We start from the raw sequence: 20,565 nt of genomic DNA on the forward strand, positions 1-20,565 counted from the left end.
CCAGTATGTGTTAGCAACTGGAAGGGTTAATGTCTACACCAGTCCTATGTTAACACCAGACTAGCTCAGTGCTAACACAAGGCTGACACTAACACCTCACCAGTATGTGTTAGCAACTGGAAGGGTTAATGTCTGTACCAGTCCTATGTTAACACCAGACTAACTCAGTGCTAACACAAGGCTGACACTAACACCTCACCAGTATGTGTTAGCAACTGGAAGGGTTAATGTCTGTACCAGTCCTATGTTAACACCAGACTAGGTCAGTGCTAACACAAGGCTGACACTAACACCTCACCAGTATGTGTTAGCAACTGGAAGGGTTAATGTCTGTACCAGTCCTATGTTAACACCAGACTAACTCAGTGCTAACACAAGGCTGACACTAACACCTCACCAGTATGTGTTAGCAACTGGAAGGGTTAATGTCTGTACCAGTCCTATGTTAACACCAGACTAGCTCAGTGCTAACACTAGACTGACACTAACACCTCACCAGTATGTGTTAGTAACTGGAAGGGTTAATGTCTACACCAGTCCTATGTTAACACCAGACTAACTCAGTGCTAACACTAGACTGACACTAACACCTCACCAGTATGTGTTAGCAACTGGAAGGGTTAATGTCTGTACCAGTCCTATGTTAACACCAGACTAACTCAGTGCTAACACTAGGCTAACACTAACACTACACCAGTATGTGTTAGCAACTGGAAGGGTTAATGTCTATACCAGTCCTATGTTAACACCAGACTAGCTCAGTGCTAACACTAGGCTAACACTAACACTACACCAGTATGTGTTAGCAACTGGAAGGGTTAATGTCTATTATGTTCAAACCTAATGATGATAGGATACGCAAGAAATAAATTGAACGGTGAAAGCTGACCTATGACCTACGACCTATGACCTGTGCAAACTTTCACTCTATGTTCTACAGAAATGAATTGCTGAACCATATATTGATGTATCTACATGTACATGTTTGTACAATGTATCTAATTCAAATCTTGTTTCATCACATCATCTTTTAAGGTCGTCGGTCATTTTACAACTCATTTATCTAGCCAAGCATAGCAACCACAATTATAATATTTTATTATTTCATTATTTATTATTTTACTTTTTTCAGAATCTTTCAGTAATTACGCATATTTTTTTAAAAACTTGTTTATCGAGCAATTTTCAGTCGATATGAAAGAATTTATGTAGGATGTGTTAGATTTATGTTTTCTTATTTGTCTTACTTCTACAGACATACCATGTTATTTTTAAATATTATTTATTACACAATTTATCTATATAAGGTCTAACAAAAAACAACAGTGGCAATAGTGTTGTAGCACAACTATACAGTTTTTAAAAATGTTTACCCACATGCTGATCAGTGTGTGAACTTAAGGGAAAATGACTACTGGTCATAAGGACCAACATGTAGCAAATACTGCTGGTCCTTAAGGAAAACTGCTGGTCCATATTCAATACAGTTCACATTCACAACCTGTATCTACACTTTTATTTCATCAATCAATTTCATCCAATTTTGGATTCGCAGCCAAGTAATTTTTGACTTTGTGACTAGAGATTTTCATTTGTAACTATGAACCCAGAGACTATGTGGCTGAATGTATTCATTCCAAATACATATCCATAGATTGTAGATAATATTGGTGAATGAATCAATAAATCTACATTATCTGCAATCTCTAAGAGATCACAGTCCTCTCCTTCCTCTCTGTACGATTCACTAAATTCTGAATCACATAATCCAAAGTCAGATTCATCGTCTGTGTCAACAGCTGATGTAGCTTTCAAACTCTTAGCGAATGTACACTCACAAATTCATCATAGCAGAAAGTTTTGTCGGACAACTATCCCTCTTGAAAACTATGTATAAATTGCTTTATTTCAATTTCCATCCACACAGTGACACAGAGCGGTTTTGTCTTCTTTCAGTGTTTACTCAGTGTTTCGATTTCTTGATATCACTACTCTGATCATGCAACAACACTTGTGAACCTAAATCAAACAGACTTAGATATGTTGTGTCTGCTCGTTGGACATGGAACGTGCCTCAATTCAGATCATGTTGTGTCTCCCCGTTGGACATGGGACATGCCTACTCTTCAAGATGACGTCATGGAATAAACCATTCAACAACAAGTCATTGAGAATGACATAGTCCCCGCTATGATTGGGTTTTAAGGAATTATCACTACTCTGATCACGCAACAACACTTGTGAACCTAAATCAAACAGACTTAGATATGTTGTGTCTGCTTGTTGGACATGGAACATGCCTACAACAATAAAGGATTGGTCGGGTATGGGGGATCATTATCACGATGAAAATGGATATGCACATGTATGTCATAGAACACTGTCCTAATACCAACTTTGAATGAGATCTTTTCAAGCATGTCTGAGTTATGGCTTTGGACATGGAAAATTCACAAACAAAATGGCTGCCAGGCAGCCATATTGGATCGTATCACGATGAAAATGGATATGCACATGTATGTCATAGAACACTGCCCTAATACCAACTTTGAATGAGATCTGTTCAAGCATGTCTGAGTTATGGCTTTGGACATGGAAAATTCGCAAACAAAATGGCTGCCAGGCAGCCATATTGGATCGTATCATGACAACAATGAATATGCACATATATGCCATAGAACACTGTCCTAATACAAACTTTGAATGAGATCTGTTCAAGCATGTCTGAGTTATGGCTTTAGACAGGGAAAATTTGCAAACAAAATGGCTGCTAGGCGGCCATATTGGATTGTATCATGAAACAAATTGACGTGCATATGTATGCCATTGTATGTTGCCCCTGTACCAAGTTTGAAAAAAATTGGTCCAGGCATCTCCAAGAAACGGCTGCGGACGGACGGACGGACGGACGGACGGATGGACGGACGCACGCACGGACAGACGGAACCCAATCCATAAGTCCCCATCCCGGACTTCATCCGATGGTGACTAATAAAGGATGGGTCAGGTATGGAGGGGGGGGGGGACCTGTTCAAGCATCATGTCTGCATTATGGCTTTGGACATGAAAACTGTGCCAACAAAATGGCTGCCAGGCAGCCATATCGGATTGTATCTTGACGAAAATGGATATGCACATGTATGTCATTGAATACTGTGCTAATACCAACTTTGAATGAGATCTGTTCAAGCATGTCTGAGTTAAGCATGTCTGAGTTATGGTTTTGGACAGGGAAAATTCACAAACAAAATGGCTGCAAGGCGGCCATAATGGATCATATTTGACGTGCATATGTATGCCATAGTATGTTGCCCCTGTACCAAGGTGGAAAAATTGTTCCAGGCATCTCAAAACATGACAAACTAATATCGCTGGGACTTACTGCTAGTATCTGTAAATGGGTGTTACATTTTTTATAAGATCGATCACAAGTTGTTAAAATTGGAAATAATTATTCACAATCTCTAGTTCTTAATACACCACCGTGGGCGGATTAATCAAAAACGATGAAACATCATATCGTAATGAAGTGAACTCTATCATAACATGGTGCTCTGAAAACAATCTTGAACTGAATGTCAAAAAGACCAAAGAGATTATTGTGGACTTTCGAAAGAATCCATCTGATATTGTTCCTCTAGTCATCAACAATTCAGAGGTTGAAATATTGCAGTATTTTAAGTTTCTCGGTGTTTACCTCTCAGCCGATCTGAAATGGGAAATCAATACTGATCATATTGTGAAGAAAGCACAGAAAAGACTGTTCTTCTTAAGACGATTGAGAAGTTTCCGTGTCAGCCAGGGACTGTTGATTAAGTTCTACCGAGCGGTGATTGAGAGTGTCCTGACACTGTCAATCATCGCAATGCCACAGTTGATGACCGGAAACGTCTCAATCGAATCGTTAACACTGCCAGTAGCATCATTGGATGCCAACTTCCTTCTCTTAATGAGTTGTACAATGCTCAAGTAAAGAAAAGAGCTCAGTCAATTGTAAAAGACGATTTCCATCCAGCACGTAATTTATTCCAACTTATGCGCTCAGGTGAGCGGTACCGTTCGATCAAATCAGGTTCTAATCGCACATTGTTTAGCTTTTACCCAACTGCAGTCCGCACTCTTAATGAATCAATTTAAGTTCTCTATTGACGCATCAATTTCGTGTTAGGAGTCCTCTAAAGAATACTGTTTTTGTAAATTTTTCATTACACGCAAAATCAACGCACATTTCATTATATATGTATCAGTATATATATATGACAATAAAACACATATCATATCATATATATATATCTCCAAGAAATGGCTCCGGACATTTTTTCAGCACACAGCACCATGAAAGGCTTTGAATTCTATTTCAGTGAGTAAGTTGATCTTGTATAGTGACAGTATAGAATAGGTTGATAGGTTACTGACGTTTCAAATCACATCTACACAATACATACACAGCACGTTTACACTGTTGATAACCTAATTCTATTCACCATGTTATTATATCTATGAATCATGTCTTGTACCTGTATAAATGGGCTAAACTACAACTCTGCTAACAGAAAGGTTTATAGCAATACCTGTATAAATGGGCTAAACTACAACTCTGCTAACAGAAAGGTTTATAGCAATACCTGTATAAATGGGCTAAACTACAACTCTGCTAACAGAAAGGTTTATAACAATACCTGTATAAATGGGCTAAACTACAACTCTGCTAACAGAAAGGTTTATAGCCATACCTGTATAAATGGGCTAAACTACAACTCTGCTAACAGAAAGGTTTATAGCAATACCTGTATAAATGGGCTAAACTACAACTCTGCTAACAGAAAGGTTTATAGCAATACCTGTATAAATGGGCTAAACTACAACTCTGCTAACAGAAAGGTTTATAGCCATACCTGTATAAATGGGCTAAACTACAACTCTGCTAACAGAAAGGTTTATAGCAATACCTGTATAAATGGGCTAAACTACAACTCTGCTAACAGAAAGGTTTATAGCCATACCTGTATAAATGGGCTAAACTACAACTCTGCTAACAGAAAGGTTTATAGCTATACCTGTATAAATGGGCTAAACTACAACTCTGCTAACAGAAAGGTTTATAGCCATACCTGTATAAATGGGCTAAACTACAACTCTGCTAACAGAAAGGTTTATAGCTATACCTGTATAAATGGGCTAAACTACAACTCTGCTAACAGAAAGGTTTATAGCTATACCTGTATAAATGGGCTAAACTACAACTCTGCTAACAGAAAGGTTTATAGCCATTGTGGGTGAATTAATTACAATGAGTATAACACTGTCAGTGAAGTAAAGCACTTTCTCTATGTGATACACTCCTTTATAGCATTCATATCAAGTGTAAAAGTACATTGTATACTGTTTCAATTGGTTTATTTAGCAGACACATGTAGCATGTGGCCTTTTTAATGTGATCAATGAGCAAATGAAACAATATACTTTTACACTTGATATGGATGCTATAAATGATTGTGATACATACAGAAAACACTTTACTTTGGTGTTATGGGTAGTACCCAACAACTTAGTTTACATGTATGTGTTCTACATACAATATTACCCACCTTCTACATCTATATTTCAATTTCACTTTGTCAGTAAATCATTAGAAAACCACATACAGGTACAGATACAGGTACAGGTACAGGTACAGGTACAGGTACAGGTACAGGTACAGGTACAGGTACAGGTACAGATACAGATACAGGTACAGGTACAGGTACAGGTACAGATACATGTACAGGTACAGGTACAGGTACAGGTACAGGTACAGGTACAGGTACAGGTACAGGTACAGGTACAGGTACAGATACAGGTACAGGTACAGGTACATGTACAGATACAGGTATAGGTACAGGTACAGGTACAGGTACAGATACAGGTACAGGTACAGGTACATGTACAGATACAGGTACAGGTACAGGTACAGGTACAGGTACAGGTACAGATACAGGTACAGGTACAGGTACAGGTACAGGTACAGGTACAGGTACAGGTACAGATACAGATACAGATACAGATACAGATACAGATACAGGTACAGGTACAGATACAGATACAGGTACAGATACAGGTACAGGTACATATACAGGTACAGACACAGGTACAGGTACATATACAGGTACAGCTAGGTACATATACAGACACAGGTACAGGTACATATACAGGTACAGGTACAGGTACAGGTACAGGTACAGATACAGGTACAGATACAGTACAGATACAGGTACAGGTACAGGTACAGGTACTGGTACATGTGCAGGTACAGGTACAGGTACAGGTACAGATACAGATACAGATACAGGTACAGGGACAGATACAGATACAGGTACAGGTACAGGTACAGGTACAGGTACAGTACAGGTACAGGTACAGGTACAGGTACAGGTACAGATACAGATACAGATACAGATACAGGTACAGGTACAGGTACAGGTACAGGTACAGGTACAGATACATATACAGATATAGATACAGGTACAGGTACAGGTACAGGTACAGGTACAGGTACAGGTACAGATACATATACAGATACAGGTACAGGTACAGGTACAGGTACAGGTACAGGTACAGATACATATACAGATATAGGTACAGGTACAGGTACAGGTGCAGGTGCAGGTACAGGTACAGGTACAGGTACAGGTACATATACAGATATAGGTACAGATACAGATACAGATACAGATACAGATACAGATACAGATACAGATACAGATACAGATACAGATACAGATACAGGTACAGGTACAGATACAGATACAGATACAGATACAGGTACAGACACAGATACAGATACAGGTACAGATACAGGTACAGGTACAGGTACATGTATAGCATACATTATAAGTACAGCTATAATAAATCTAAGCCTTACGTTGGCTGTACAGTGTAGACTCTGAACACATGACTAATTACTTTCTTTGCTAAACAGTAAGTCCTTGTTTTATGTCTGACAGTACATGTATTATATGTACATGTTATAATGATCTTTGACCTTTGACCTTAATAACCCTTGAATCCACTAAGTCAGTCACATTCAATCATGACTACAGTGTTTATTTAAGGGCGGTAAGTAGGTAAAATCTACAGGGGTTCCCACATCATTTTACCGGGGTTCCCCACCTAAACTATGATACATTGCATGGGAAGCACTACCAGTTTTACCTCTTTCCCCCTTTCTGTTACCGGGGTTCCCAAACCTTAGCAAAAACACTGTGACTAGCTATTGTGATCATCTTAATTTGACAACAATACATTGACCTAGATCAGGAACGAGGTCACATTTGAACTGTAACCTCATACCTTGTCACATGATCTCTCTCTCTGTAATGGTATGCAGGTATGAGTCATTATGACTGGTTTGCAAAGGTCAATGCACTATGTACCGATCTCTCTACCCTGCACATCGCATTATTGTCACCATTAGCAACCATTATTGTTACCACTGACAATGACATACTTCTTTCACTTGCTGAAATGCTGTTAGCAATAATCATGTTGCCATGTTGACCCACTCTTCAACAACAGCCTGAAATCATTTCTATGGCAATTTGCCAATGTGCCTGTATACTAGTGGTATTTACACAATGTGCCTGTATACTAGTGGTATTTACACAATGTGTCCGTATACTAGTGGTATTTACACAATGTGTCCGTATACTAGTGGTATTTACACAATGTGCCCGTATACTAGTGGTATTTACACAATGTGTCCGTATACTAGTGGTATTTACACAATGTGTCTGTATACTAGTGGTATTTACACAATGAGCCTGTATACTAGTGGTATTTACATAATGTGCCTGTATACTAGTGGTATTTACACAATGTGCCTGTATACTAGTGGTATTTACACAATGTGCCTGTATACTAGTGGTATTTACACAATGTGCCTGTATACTAGTGGTATTTACACAATGTGCCTGTATACTAGTGGTATTTACACAATGTGCCTGTATACTAGTGGTATTTACACAATGTGCCTGTACACTAGTGGTATTTACACAATGTGCCTGTATACTAGTGGTATTTACACAATGTGTCCGTATACTAGTGGTATTTACACAATGTGTCTGTATACTAGTGGTATTTACACAATGTGCCTGTATACTAGTGGTATTTACACAATGTGCCCGTATACTAGTGGTATTTACACAATGTGCCTGTATACTAGTGGTATTTACACAATGTGCCTGTATACTAGTGGTATTTACACAATGTGCCTGTATACTAGTGGTATTTACACAATGTGCCTGTATACTAGTGGTATTTACACAATGTGCCTGTATACTAGTGGTATTTACACAATGTGCCTGTATACTAGTGGTATTTACACAATGTGCCTGTACACTAGTGGTATTTACACAATGTGCCTGTATACTAGTGGTATTTACACAATGTGTCCGTATACTAGTGGTATTTACACAATGTGTCTGTATACTAGTGGTATTTACACAATGTGCCTGTATACTAGTGGTATTTACACAATGTGCCCGTATACTAGTGGTATTTACACAATGTGCCTGTATACTAGTGGTATTTACACAATGTGCCTGTATACTAGTGGTATTTACACAATGTGCCTGTATACTAGTGGTATTTACACAATGTGTCTGTATACTAGTGGTATTTACATAATGTGTCCGTATACTAGTGGTATTTACACAATGTGCCTGTATACTAGTGGTATTTACACAATGTGCCTGTATACTAGTGGTATTTACACAATGTGTCTGTATACTAGTGGTATTTACATAATGTGTCCGTATACTAGTGGTATTTACACAATGTGTCTGTATACTAGTGGTATTTACACAATGTGCCTGTATACTAGTGGTATTTACACAATGTGTCCGTATACTAGTGGTATTTACACAATGTGTCTGTATACTAGTGGTATTTACACAATGTGTCTGTATACTAGTGGTATTTACACAATGTGCCTGTATACTAGTGGTATTAACATAATGTGCCTGTATACTAGTGGTATTTACATAATGTGTCTGTATACTAGTGGTATTTACACAATGTGCCTGTATACTAGTGGTATTTACACAATGTGTCTGTACACTAGTGGTATTTACACAATGTGTCCGTATACTAGTGGTATTTACACAATGTGTCTGTATACTAGTGGTATTTACACAATGTGCCCGTATACTAGTGGTATTTACACAATGTGCCTGTATACTAGTGGTATTTACACAATGTGCCTGTATACTAGTGGTATTTACACAATGTGCCTGTATACTAGTGGTATTTACACAATGTGCCTGTATACTAGTGGTATTTACACAATGTGCCTGTATACTAGTGGTATTTACACAATGTGTCTGTATACTAGTGGTATTTACACAATGTGCCCGTATACTAGTGGTATTTACACAATGTGCCTGTATACTAGTGGTATTTACACAATGTGCCCGTATACTAGTGGTATTTACACAATGTGTCCGTATACTAGTGGTATTTACACAATGTGCCCGTATACTAGTGGTATTTACACAATGTGCCCGTATACTAGTGGTATTTACACAATGTGTCTGTATACTAGTGGTATTTACACAATGTGCCTGTATACTAGTGGTATTTACACAATGTGCCTGTATACTAGTGGTATTTACACAATGTGCCTGTATACTAGTGGTATTTACACAATGTGCCTGTATACTAGTGGTATTTACACAATGTGCCTGTATACTAGTGGTATTTACATAATGTGTCTGTATACTAGTGGTATTTACACAATGTGTCCGTATACTAGTGGTATTTACATAATGTGCCTGTATACTAGTGGTATTTACATAATGTGTCTGTATACTAGTGGTATTTACACAATGTGCCCGTATACTAGTGGTATTTACACAATGTGCCTGTATACTAGTGGTATTTACACAATGTGCCTGTATACTAGTGGTATTTACACAATGTGCCTGTATACTAGTGGTATTTACACAATGTGTCCGTATACTAGTGGTATTTACACAATGTGTCCGTATACTAGTGGTATTTACACAATGTGCCCGTATACTAGTGGTATTTACACAATGTGTCCGTATACTAGTGGTATTTACACAATGTGCCTGTATACTAGTGGTATTTACACAATGTGCCTGTATACTAGTGGTATTTACACAATGTGCCTGTATACTAGTGGTATTTACACAATGTGCCTGTATACTAGTGGTATTTACACAATGTGCCTGTATACTAGTGGTATTTACACAATGTGCCCGTATACTAGTGGTATTTACACAATGTGCCTGTATACTAGTGGTATTTACACAATGTGTCTGTATACTAGTGGTATTTACACAATGTGCCTGTATACTAGTGGTATTTACACAATGTGCCTGTATACTAGTGGTATTTACACAATGTGTCCGTATACTAGTGGTATTTACACAATGTACTTTACGGTCTTTAGTGGCTATGTCTGTAACGTTCACTTCTGTAACTTTATGGTCTTTGGTGGTCAGTGTCTGTAACTTTATGGTGTATGGTGGTTACTGTCTGTAACTTTACGGTTATTGGTGGTTATGTCTGTAACTTTACGGTTATTGGTGGTTACTGTCTGTAACTTTACGGTTATTGGTGGTTACTGTCTGTAACTTTACAGTCTTTGGAGGTTACTGTCTGTAACATTATTGTTTTACTGACTTACCTGAAAATATATTGGGAGGGTCCTGAAATATGGTGTAGTCTTTGTTGAATAGTACATGGTAGGTATATAAGACAGAACAAAGGTACCACACTGCTTTGAAAGAACATTCTGGGATTTTCTCCGCTGCCTTGGGATCCAAATGCATTTTATTGTAGACTGGCTGTTAAGAAAAGACCGACAAGAGAATTAGAATTAATAGTTGATAAGTACATACTTGTATTAGAGAAATGCTAAAAGGTTGTGTATACATGCAAAATAAAACAACAATGGTGTTCTAGCACAACTGCAAAACTTGTGATATTCAAAAAAAAACAATATCTATCAACATGCCAATCCATATTTGTTATCTGTGCAGTTGCTATGGGTATAGTCTTATTTGATAGTTGTTATGGGCATGGTATTATTTGATAGTTGTTATGGGCATGGTATTATTTGATAGTTGTTATGGGCATGGTATTATTTGATAGTTGTTATGGGCATGGTCTTATTTGATAGTTGTTATGGGCATGGTATTATTTGATAGTTGCTATGGGCTTTGTCTAATTTCATAGTTGTTATGGGCATGGTCTTGTTTGATAGTTGTTATGGGCATGGTATTATTTGATAGTTGCTATGGGCTTTGTCTAATTTGATAGTTGTTATGGGCATGGTCTTGTTTGATAGTTGTTATGGGCATGGTCTTGTTTGATAGTTGTTATGGGCATGGTATTATTTGATAGTTGCTATGGGCTTTGTCTAATTTCATAAATGTTATGGGCATGGTCTTGTTTGATAGTTGCTATGGGCATGGTATTATTTGATAGTTGCTATGGGCTTTGTCTAATTTCATAGTTGTTATGGGCATGGTCTTGTTTGATAGTTGTTATGGGCATGGTCTTTTTTGATAGTTGTTATGGGCATGGTATTATTTGATAGTTGCTATGGGCTTTGTCTAATTTCATAGTTGTTATGGGCATGGTCTTGTTTGATAGTTGTTATGGGCATGGTATTATTTGATAGTTGCTATGGGCTTTGCCTAATTTCATTGTTGTTATGGGCATGGTCTTGTTTGATAGTTGTTATGGGCATGGTATTATTTGATAGTTGCTATGGGCTTTGTCTAATTTCATAGTTGTTATGGGCATGGTCTTGTTTGATAGTTGTTATGGGCATGGTATCATTTGATAGTTGCTATGGGCTTTGTCTAATTTCATAGTTGTTATGGGCATGGTCTTGTTTGATAGTTGTTATGGGCATGGTATTATTTGATAGTTGCTATGGGCTTTGTCTAATTTCATAGTTGTTATGGGCATGGTCTTGTTTGATAGGTGTTATGGGCATTGTCTTATTTGATAGTTGCTATGGGTGTTGTTTTATTTGATAGTTGCTACATGTACAATGTATGGGCATGGTCTTTTTTGATAGTTGCTATGGGCATGGTCTTGTTGCTAGGCATATTAGTATACTTTTTTGAATGTTTATTCATTTACCTATTACCCATAATATTTTACTGAAAGTTACGTTTTTTTTCCTGACCTAATTTGCATATCACACTTTGGATGAATTTGACTTCAACAAATCAACAAAACAACAAAACAACAAAACAACTTCTTGTAGGTGCTTCTGAGTATATCACGAATGACAATATAGATCAAGCAATACAGACGATCAGTGATATATTTGATTATGCAGCATCGGGAATGAAATCGTCTAATATACTAAGAAATCGTGAACGATCTCAACCAGTATGGTGGGGCAAAGACTGTAGAGTGGCCAAGAATGAAAAATATAGACTCCCTTAATAAATTTAGACTTAATGTAAATGACTTGTTCTTATATAGAGCCGCTAAGAATAATTTCAAAGCTATCTGTCGACGAAAGAAAGTAAACATGATCCAGTTAAGTTCTGGGGATTGTTACATAACTTGAGACGTAAAGTATCGTCTTCTGGTGATATTACAACTGACCAGTGGTATAATTATTTTCATGGACTGCTTAACAACACTACGTCATCTCACATTGATACTGCGTTTCGTGAAACCGTCACAACGCGAAATGAGAATCACAATCAACATTGTGACTGCTGTGATGACAATGTTCCCAATGACCTCAATGCAACAATTTCTTTAGATGAAATTATGAAAGCCATTCGTTGTATGCCAAATAACAAAGCACCTGGTCATGACGGGCAAGTTATTGAGTTGTTTAAACAAAGTCTACTTTTCGACTGAGTACAGTGTTAAACCTTTTATTCAACAACATTTTCTCTAGCGGTAATTTCCCTGCAAGCTGGAGTAAAGCTATTATTACGCCACTACATAAAAAGGGAAGTCTTAGCGATGTAAATAATTACAGGGGCATCTCCCTTCTTCTAGTAATGAGTAAAATATTCACCAAAATTTTGAATTTTGTTTGGAAAATTGGTGCTATCAAAATAAAATTATATCGGAAGCGCAGGGTGGCTTTCGTCGCGGTTACAGTACTGTGGACAATATATTTACGCTTCAAGCTATGGCAGCCAAGTATCTTACTATGAAGAAGGGAAGGTTTTATTGTATTTTCATTGACTTTTCAAAGGCATTTGATTCTATTCAACATGATTTATTATGGGACAAACTGATTAGATATGGTATACATAGTAAATTTCTTTCTGTTCTGAGATCAATGTATAGGAGCTTACGGTCTTGTGTAAATACGCCGGCTGGTATTACTGACTATTTTAGGTGTACAATTGGGACGCGTCAAGGCTGTATGCTTAGTCCTGTCTTGTTTTCTTTATTCATTAATGACCTGGTTTCTTACACAAATAAGGTTGGTTGTGAAGGTGTTTATATCGATGAAGAAGTTCAAAACCTCGATATCTTAATGTATGCCGATGATGTGGCTGAGGGATCGGACATGCCAATTCACACTCAAAGACAAATTAATCAGCTACAGTTTTTTTGTTCTCATTGGGGTGTGAGTGTAAATTTAGACAAAACTCAAATTGTGGTGTTCCGCAGCTAGGGGAGGTTGTCTAAAGAAAACTGAAAGATGGTTCTTGGGAAACCGACCAATTAATGTCGTTCCTCACTACAAGTATTTAAGCCAAATTTTTTCGTCAAGGCTTAGTTGGAGCCCAACTAAGAAAAACCAGGCTTCACAAGGAAGGAAGGCCATGTTTCAACTTAAGACTTTGCTAAGGAAGCTGGGAGGAATGTCCATGTCCGACTCTTTCAAACTTTTTGATACTTATGTTACACCTATTTTACTGTATGGTAGTGAAATTTGGGGTTATGAAAATTCCCCCCCCCCCCCCCAGGTTAAACAAGTTCATTATCAGATCTGTAAATTTCTTTTGAATGTTAGTGGGAAAATAAATGATTTAACAACAATAGGAGAGTGTGGTAGAATTCCCATCTGTGTCATGTATTTTAAAAGATGTGTGAGCTATTGGTTGAAAATACTACAAATGGACACTGATAGATACCCCTACAAATGCTACATTATGTTGAAAAGATTAGAAGAAGAAAGGAGTATAAAATCGGTCAACTGGGCTTTTAACGTTAAATCTTTAATTTGCCACCTTGGATTCGGCCATGCATGGTTGAACCAGGGTGTAGGCTCCACTAGTCAGTTTTTGTCTGAATTCACCCAAAGGTTAAAAGACTGTGCTTAGGTCAGATCTGGCATGAAGATTTTGAATCATCTCCTAGGCTTCGTTCCTACCACACTTTCAAATCAATGCTTGAACCAGAGAGATATTTAAGTTGTGTTAAAATGTGTAAATTTAGAACAGCACTGTCAAGATTTCGCTGCTCTTTGCATCCTTTGCAAATTGAGAGGGGACGACATGAAAACATTCCTGCTGTCCAAAGATTTTACAAATACTGTATTACACATAATTTGTACTGTATTGAGGACGAGTATCATTTCTTAGCAATTTGTCCGTTCTACAAGGACCTTCGTAAAGAAATGTTACCAAGGTGGTTTTGTTTAAACCCTTCCTATGATAAGTTCATTTCACTTTTGAATTCAGATAATATAACTTATCTAAATAACTTAGCTTCATTTATTTATTTTGCAATGAAAAATAGAGGAATTTCCCTCTATAAACTGAAACGTTTGCATTATTGTTTGCTCTTTGGGCCTGTGGCCATATTGTTCTGAAATAAACTGATTAATTGATTGATTGAAACTTACTAGTGACATTACTTACTAGTGACATTACTCACTAGTGACATCACTCACTAGTGACATCACTCAGTAGTGACATCACTCAGTAGTGACATCACTTACTAGTGACATCACTCACTAGTGACATCACTTACTAGTGACATCACTTACTAGTGACATCACTTACTAGTGACATCACTTACTAGTGACATCACTTACTAGTGACATTATTTACTAGTGACATCACTTACTAGTGACATCACTTACTAGTGACATTACTTACTAGTGACATCACTTACTAGTGACATTACTCACTTGTGACATCACTTACTAGTGACATTACTTACTAGTGACATCACTTACTAGTGACATTATTTACTAGTGACATCACTTACTAGTGACATCACTTACTTGTGACATCACTTACTAGTGACATCACTTACTAGTGACATTACTCACTTGTGACATCACTTACTAGTGACATTACTTACTAGTGACATCACTTACTAGTGACATCACTCACTTGTGACATCACTTACTAGTGACATTACTTACTAGTGACATCACTTACTAGTGACATCACTTACTAATGACATTACTCACTTGTGACATCACTCACTAGTGACATCACTTACTAGTGACATTACTTACTAGTGACATTACTTACTAGTGACATTCACTTACTAGTGACATTACTTACTAGTGACATCACTTACTAGTGACATCACTTACTAGTGACATTACTCACTTGTGACATCACTTACTAGTGACATCACTTACTAGTGACATTACTTACTAGTGACATCACTTACTAGTGACATTCACTTACTAGTGACATTACTTACTAGTGACATCACTTACTAGTGACATCACTTACTAGTGACATTACTCACTTGTGACATCACTTACTAGTGACATCACTTACTAGTGACATTACTTACTAGTGACATCACTTACTAGTGACATTACTCACTTGTGACATCACTTACTAGTGACATTACTTACTAGTGACATCACTTACTAGTGACATCACTCACTTGTGACATCACTTACTAGTGACATTACTTACTAGTGACATCACTTACTAGTGACATCACTTACTAATGACATTACTCACTTGTGACATCACTCACTAGTGACATCACTTACTAGTGACATTACTTACTAGTGACATTACTTACTAGTGACATTCACTTACTAGTGACATTACTTACTAGTGACATCACTTACTAGTGACATCACTTACTAGTGACATTACTCACTTGTGACATCACTTACTAGTGACATCACTTACTAGTGACATTACTTACTAGTGACATCACTTACTAGTGACATTCACTTACTAGTGACATTACTTACTAGTGACATCACTTACTAGTGACATCACTTACTAGTGACATTACTCACTTGTGACATCACTTACTAGTGACATCACTTACTAGTGACATTACTTACTAGTGACATCACTTACTAGTGACATCACTTACTAGTGACATTACTTACTAGTGACATCACTTACTAGTGACATCACTTACTAGTGACATTACTTACTAGTGACATCACTTACTAGTGACATTACTCACTAGTGTTTATTTACCTCTACATGTACATCATTTTGTGTTGTTTGTTTTGTTCTGAGTGATCGCTGCCTTCCCACATCTGAACCTGTGTAATAGGCAATCACGTTTGAATACCGCGCTTTCGATTGGCCAATCAGGATGAGCGTTATGTTGGCAGCTGCACATACAGGAGAAATTGAGTGTGGAGACCATAGTGTGGAGATGATAGTGTGGAGACCATAGTGTGGAGACCATAGTGTGGAGATGATAGTGTGGAGACCATAGTGTGGAGATGATAGTGTGGAGACCATAGTGTGGAGACGATAGTGTGGAGATGATAGTGTGGAGACCATAGTGTGGAGACCATAGTGTGGAGATGATAGTGTGGAGACCATAGTGTGGAGATGATAGTGTGGAGACGATAGTGTGGAGATGATAGTGTGGAGATGACAGTGTGGAGACCATAGTGTGGAGACGATAGTGTGGAGATGATAGTGTGGAGACCATAGTGTGGAGATGATAGTGTGGAGACCATAGTGTGGAGATGATAGTGTGGAGACGATAGTGTGGAGACCATAGTGTGGAGACGATAGTGTGGAGATGATAGTGTGGAGACCACAGTGTGGACAAACTGTGAATGACTGACAGTTGATACAAGTATTTGACACATTTTGAATTGATACAATACTTCAGTTGTAAAATCATACAAGAATATTTTAATAAATTTGGTCTTTTCTTTGATTTAAGTATCAAAATACTTACACAAAAATCATTGAACCCCCCCCCCCCCCCCCCCGGACCGCTGGGTGTTAGCTGTTGGAAGGTGTTTATTTACTCTGCATACATCAATGTACAAAGAACAGTGAGTGAAGAATGTCTATCCATGGATCTATTATTGACATAATAGATCAATAATAGATCCATGGTCTATCCATGGTCTATCCAAATGTAATGAACAGTACTTGTATGGAATGTCATTGGGATACACCAGAGGGAATGTCATTGGGATACACCAGATGGAATGTCATTGGGATATACCAGATGGAATGTCATTGGGATATACCAGATGGAATGTCATTGGGATATACCAGAGGTAATGTCATTGGGATACATCAGATGGAATGTCATTGGGATACACCAGATGGAATGTCATTGGGATATACCAGATGGAATGTCATTGGGATATACCAGATGGAATGTCATTGGGATATACCAGATGGAATGTCATTGTGATACACCAGATGGAATGTCATTGGGATATACCAGATGTAATGTCATTGGGATACACCAGATGGAATGTCATTGGGATACACCAGAGGGAATGTCATTGGGATATACCAGAGGGAATGTCATTGGGATACACCAGATGGAATATCATTGGGATATACCAGATGTAATGTCATTGGGATAGACCAGAGGGAATGTCATTGGGATATACCAGAGGGAATGTCATTGGGATACACCAGATGGAATGTCATTGGGATACACCAGATGGAATGTCATTGGGATTCACCAGATGGAATGTCATTGGGATACACCAGAGGGAATGTCATTGGGATACACCAGATGGAATGTCATTGGGATATACCAGAGGGAATGTCATTGGGATACACCAGATGGAATGTCATTGGGATATACCAGATGGAATGTCATTGGGATACACCAGATGGAATGTCATTGGGATATACCAGATGGAATGTCATTGGGATACACCAGATGGAATGTCATTGGGATACACCAGAGGGAATGTCATTGGGATACACCAGATGGAATGTCATTGGGATATACCAGAGGGAATGTCATTGGGATACACCAGATGGAATGTCATTGGGATATACCAGGGGGAATGTCATTGGGATACACCAGAGGGAATGTCATTGGGATACACCAGATGGAATGTCATTGGGATATACCAGAGGGAATGTCATTGGGATACACCAGAGGGAATGTCATTGGGATATACCAGAGGGAATGTCATTGGGATACACCAGATGGAATGTCATTGGGATATACCAGGGGGAATGTCATTGGGATACACCAGAGGGAATGTCATTGGGATACACCAGAGGGAATGTCATTGGGATATACCAGAGGGAATGTCATTGGGATACACCAGATGGAATGTCATTGGGATACACCAGATGGAATGTCATTGGGATATACCAGAGGGAATGTCATTGGGATACACCAGATGGAATGTCATTGGGATACACCAGAGGGAATGTCATTGGGATATACCAGATGGAATGTCATTGGGATACACCAGAGGGAATGTCATTGGGATATACCAGAGGGAATGTCATTGGGATATACCAGAGGGAATGTCATTGGGATACACCAGAGGGAATGTCATTGGGATATACCAGAGGGAATGTCATTGGGATACACCAGAGGGAATGTCATTGGGATATACCAGAGGGAATGTCATTGGGATATACCAGAGGGAATGTCATTGGGATATACCAGAGGGAATGTCATTGGGATATACCAGAGGGAATGTCATTGGGATACACCAGAGGGAATGTCATTGGGATACACCAGAGGGAATGTCATTGGGATTCAGTGGTATAAGGAATAGCCTCTGCTAATGTCCATTAGTAATTAGTCCTAAATGTTGACCTACTTTTAGCTATGGCTGCGATGACTAACGACATGACACACACTAATGTACCATGACACACACCAAAATGACATTGCTTCATGATACAAGGACACATCAACAAGTCACGTGACGACTACGTTATTACATAGAAATGTAGCGAGAAGGGCGTCGCTTGACTTCCGCGTTGTCTTTTGTGTTGGTACCATACCACGTGGTCATATCGTAACCTAATTAAGCAATCGGCCGGTTTTGGTGTGTTGATTTTAAAATGTAAATTGCTGTCCCAAAGATCTTAACGGCGACAAATGTAACAGTAGTATGTTGACATAAGTGATTATTTCGTACACACAATAAATGGTCGATAAGAGTGATTGAACCCGACCAGGCGTACTTCAGACTTCGCTCGATCGATCTCACACCACCATGTAGTAAGTTAGAGAATAATTTGAACCTAGAATTACGATTAACCAAGCAACTAACTGGTATAAGTAGGGAGAGACAACGCACATCATTTAATTCCCGTGTCCGTCCACCTATAACGTTTGTCTTGCACGTCGACTTGTAAACGAGATCGACATCTCGGGCATTGTGTCGGCAACTGTCATTGTGTTAGCTTACCATTGTCTGAAGGCACTCCACCAGTCACCAAGCTTGTCTTACAGATATGTAAAATGGCTGTTAACTTAAATAACATACTAAGGATCGTCTTCAGAAAAAATAATCTTTATCGCACCTACCTTAAACAGACACGAACTTAATATGTATCGGAGGAGCGTCCACATTACGGCGAATCCCAGTGTGGCGACTACGTCTTTTGACGTCCACAAACAGTACTCGGAGAACTGATCAAAATAACTGAAATTTGCAGGTAAATTACTAAGACGATCCCACTGGTCTGTGGTTATCGACTGTAACATTCCCAGATAGCTGGGCATTGGTAAAATACCCGTATCGCTAACTGTTGTCGCATCGACATCACCTCCGCTGGCCGTCATTTTGTATAACCGTACTGAACGGAAGGAGTAAGTATGGTGTGTCACAGCCTTGGACAGTTCTATTATGCCAAAAAAGTTGAGGGTATGTGTTACCCAATGCACCCATTTCATCGACTGGGTATAATTTTTGGGTTCAAAATTTATAACTCATTAAAATCTCTAATAGCAAGAAACAACAAAAATCATAATCAAGTATCAAAATCTTTACAAATAACACAAACATTTGTCAATTTTACTCAATACGTAGATATCACTACCTTCCGATATAATGGAATCGTCCTAATCAGACGTTCCATTCTTAATGCCCTCAGTAGCCAAAGTACCATTGTCAATTATGCACTATTGTCTAAGTCATTTATCGTTAATTAACATTACCCCGTGCTATGTACAGACGTTGTTCGCTCTATCAAAAGTGTCATTTAGCATGTATAAAATTGAAGCTTTCACCATGTCAATATGTTTGATATATATATAGTCGGCTTATTGCTTATTACAGAAATATCATTACGTCAAACACGTAATGATTCGGAAATAATAAGGGAGTGTCTACATTTTACTTGGGGGGGCGTCAATTTTTTCCCATGA

At 38.2% G+C, this 20,565-nt stretch overlaps 1 protein-coding gene across 1 annotated transcript in view; it reads right to left on the bottom strand.

The window, feature by feature from the left end:
- Positions 1-19,980, bottom strand: part of LOC144450356 (ceramide synthase 1-like) — a 51,014-nt gene extending 31,034 nt beyond the window's left edge. Inside the window, exons 1-2 of the mRNA XM_078140958.1 lie at positions 19,723-19,980; positions 10,691-10,850 (exon numbers count right to left, since the gene is read on the bottom strand). Coding sequence (XP_077997084.1) covers positions 10,691-10,850; positions 19,723-19,980 — 418 coding nt within the window. The remainder of the gene's footprint in view (positions 1-10,690; positions 10,851-19,722) is intronic.
- Positions 19,981-20,565: the final 585 nt, after the last annotated feature.

The sequence above is a fragment of the Glandiceps talaboti genome, chromosome 19 (genome assembly GCF_964340395.1).
Source record: "Glandiceps talaboti chromosome 19, keGlaTala1.1, whole genome shotgun sequence".
Lineage (NCBI taxonomy): Eukaryota > Metazoa > Hemichordata > Enteropneusta > Spengelidae > Glandiceps > Glandiceps talaboti.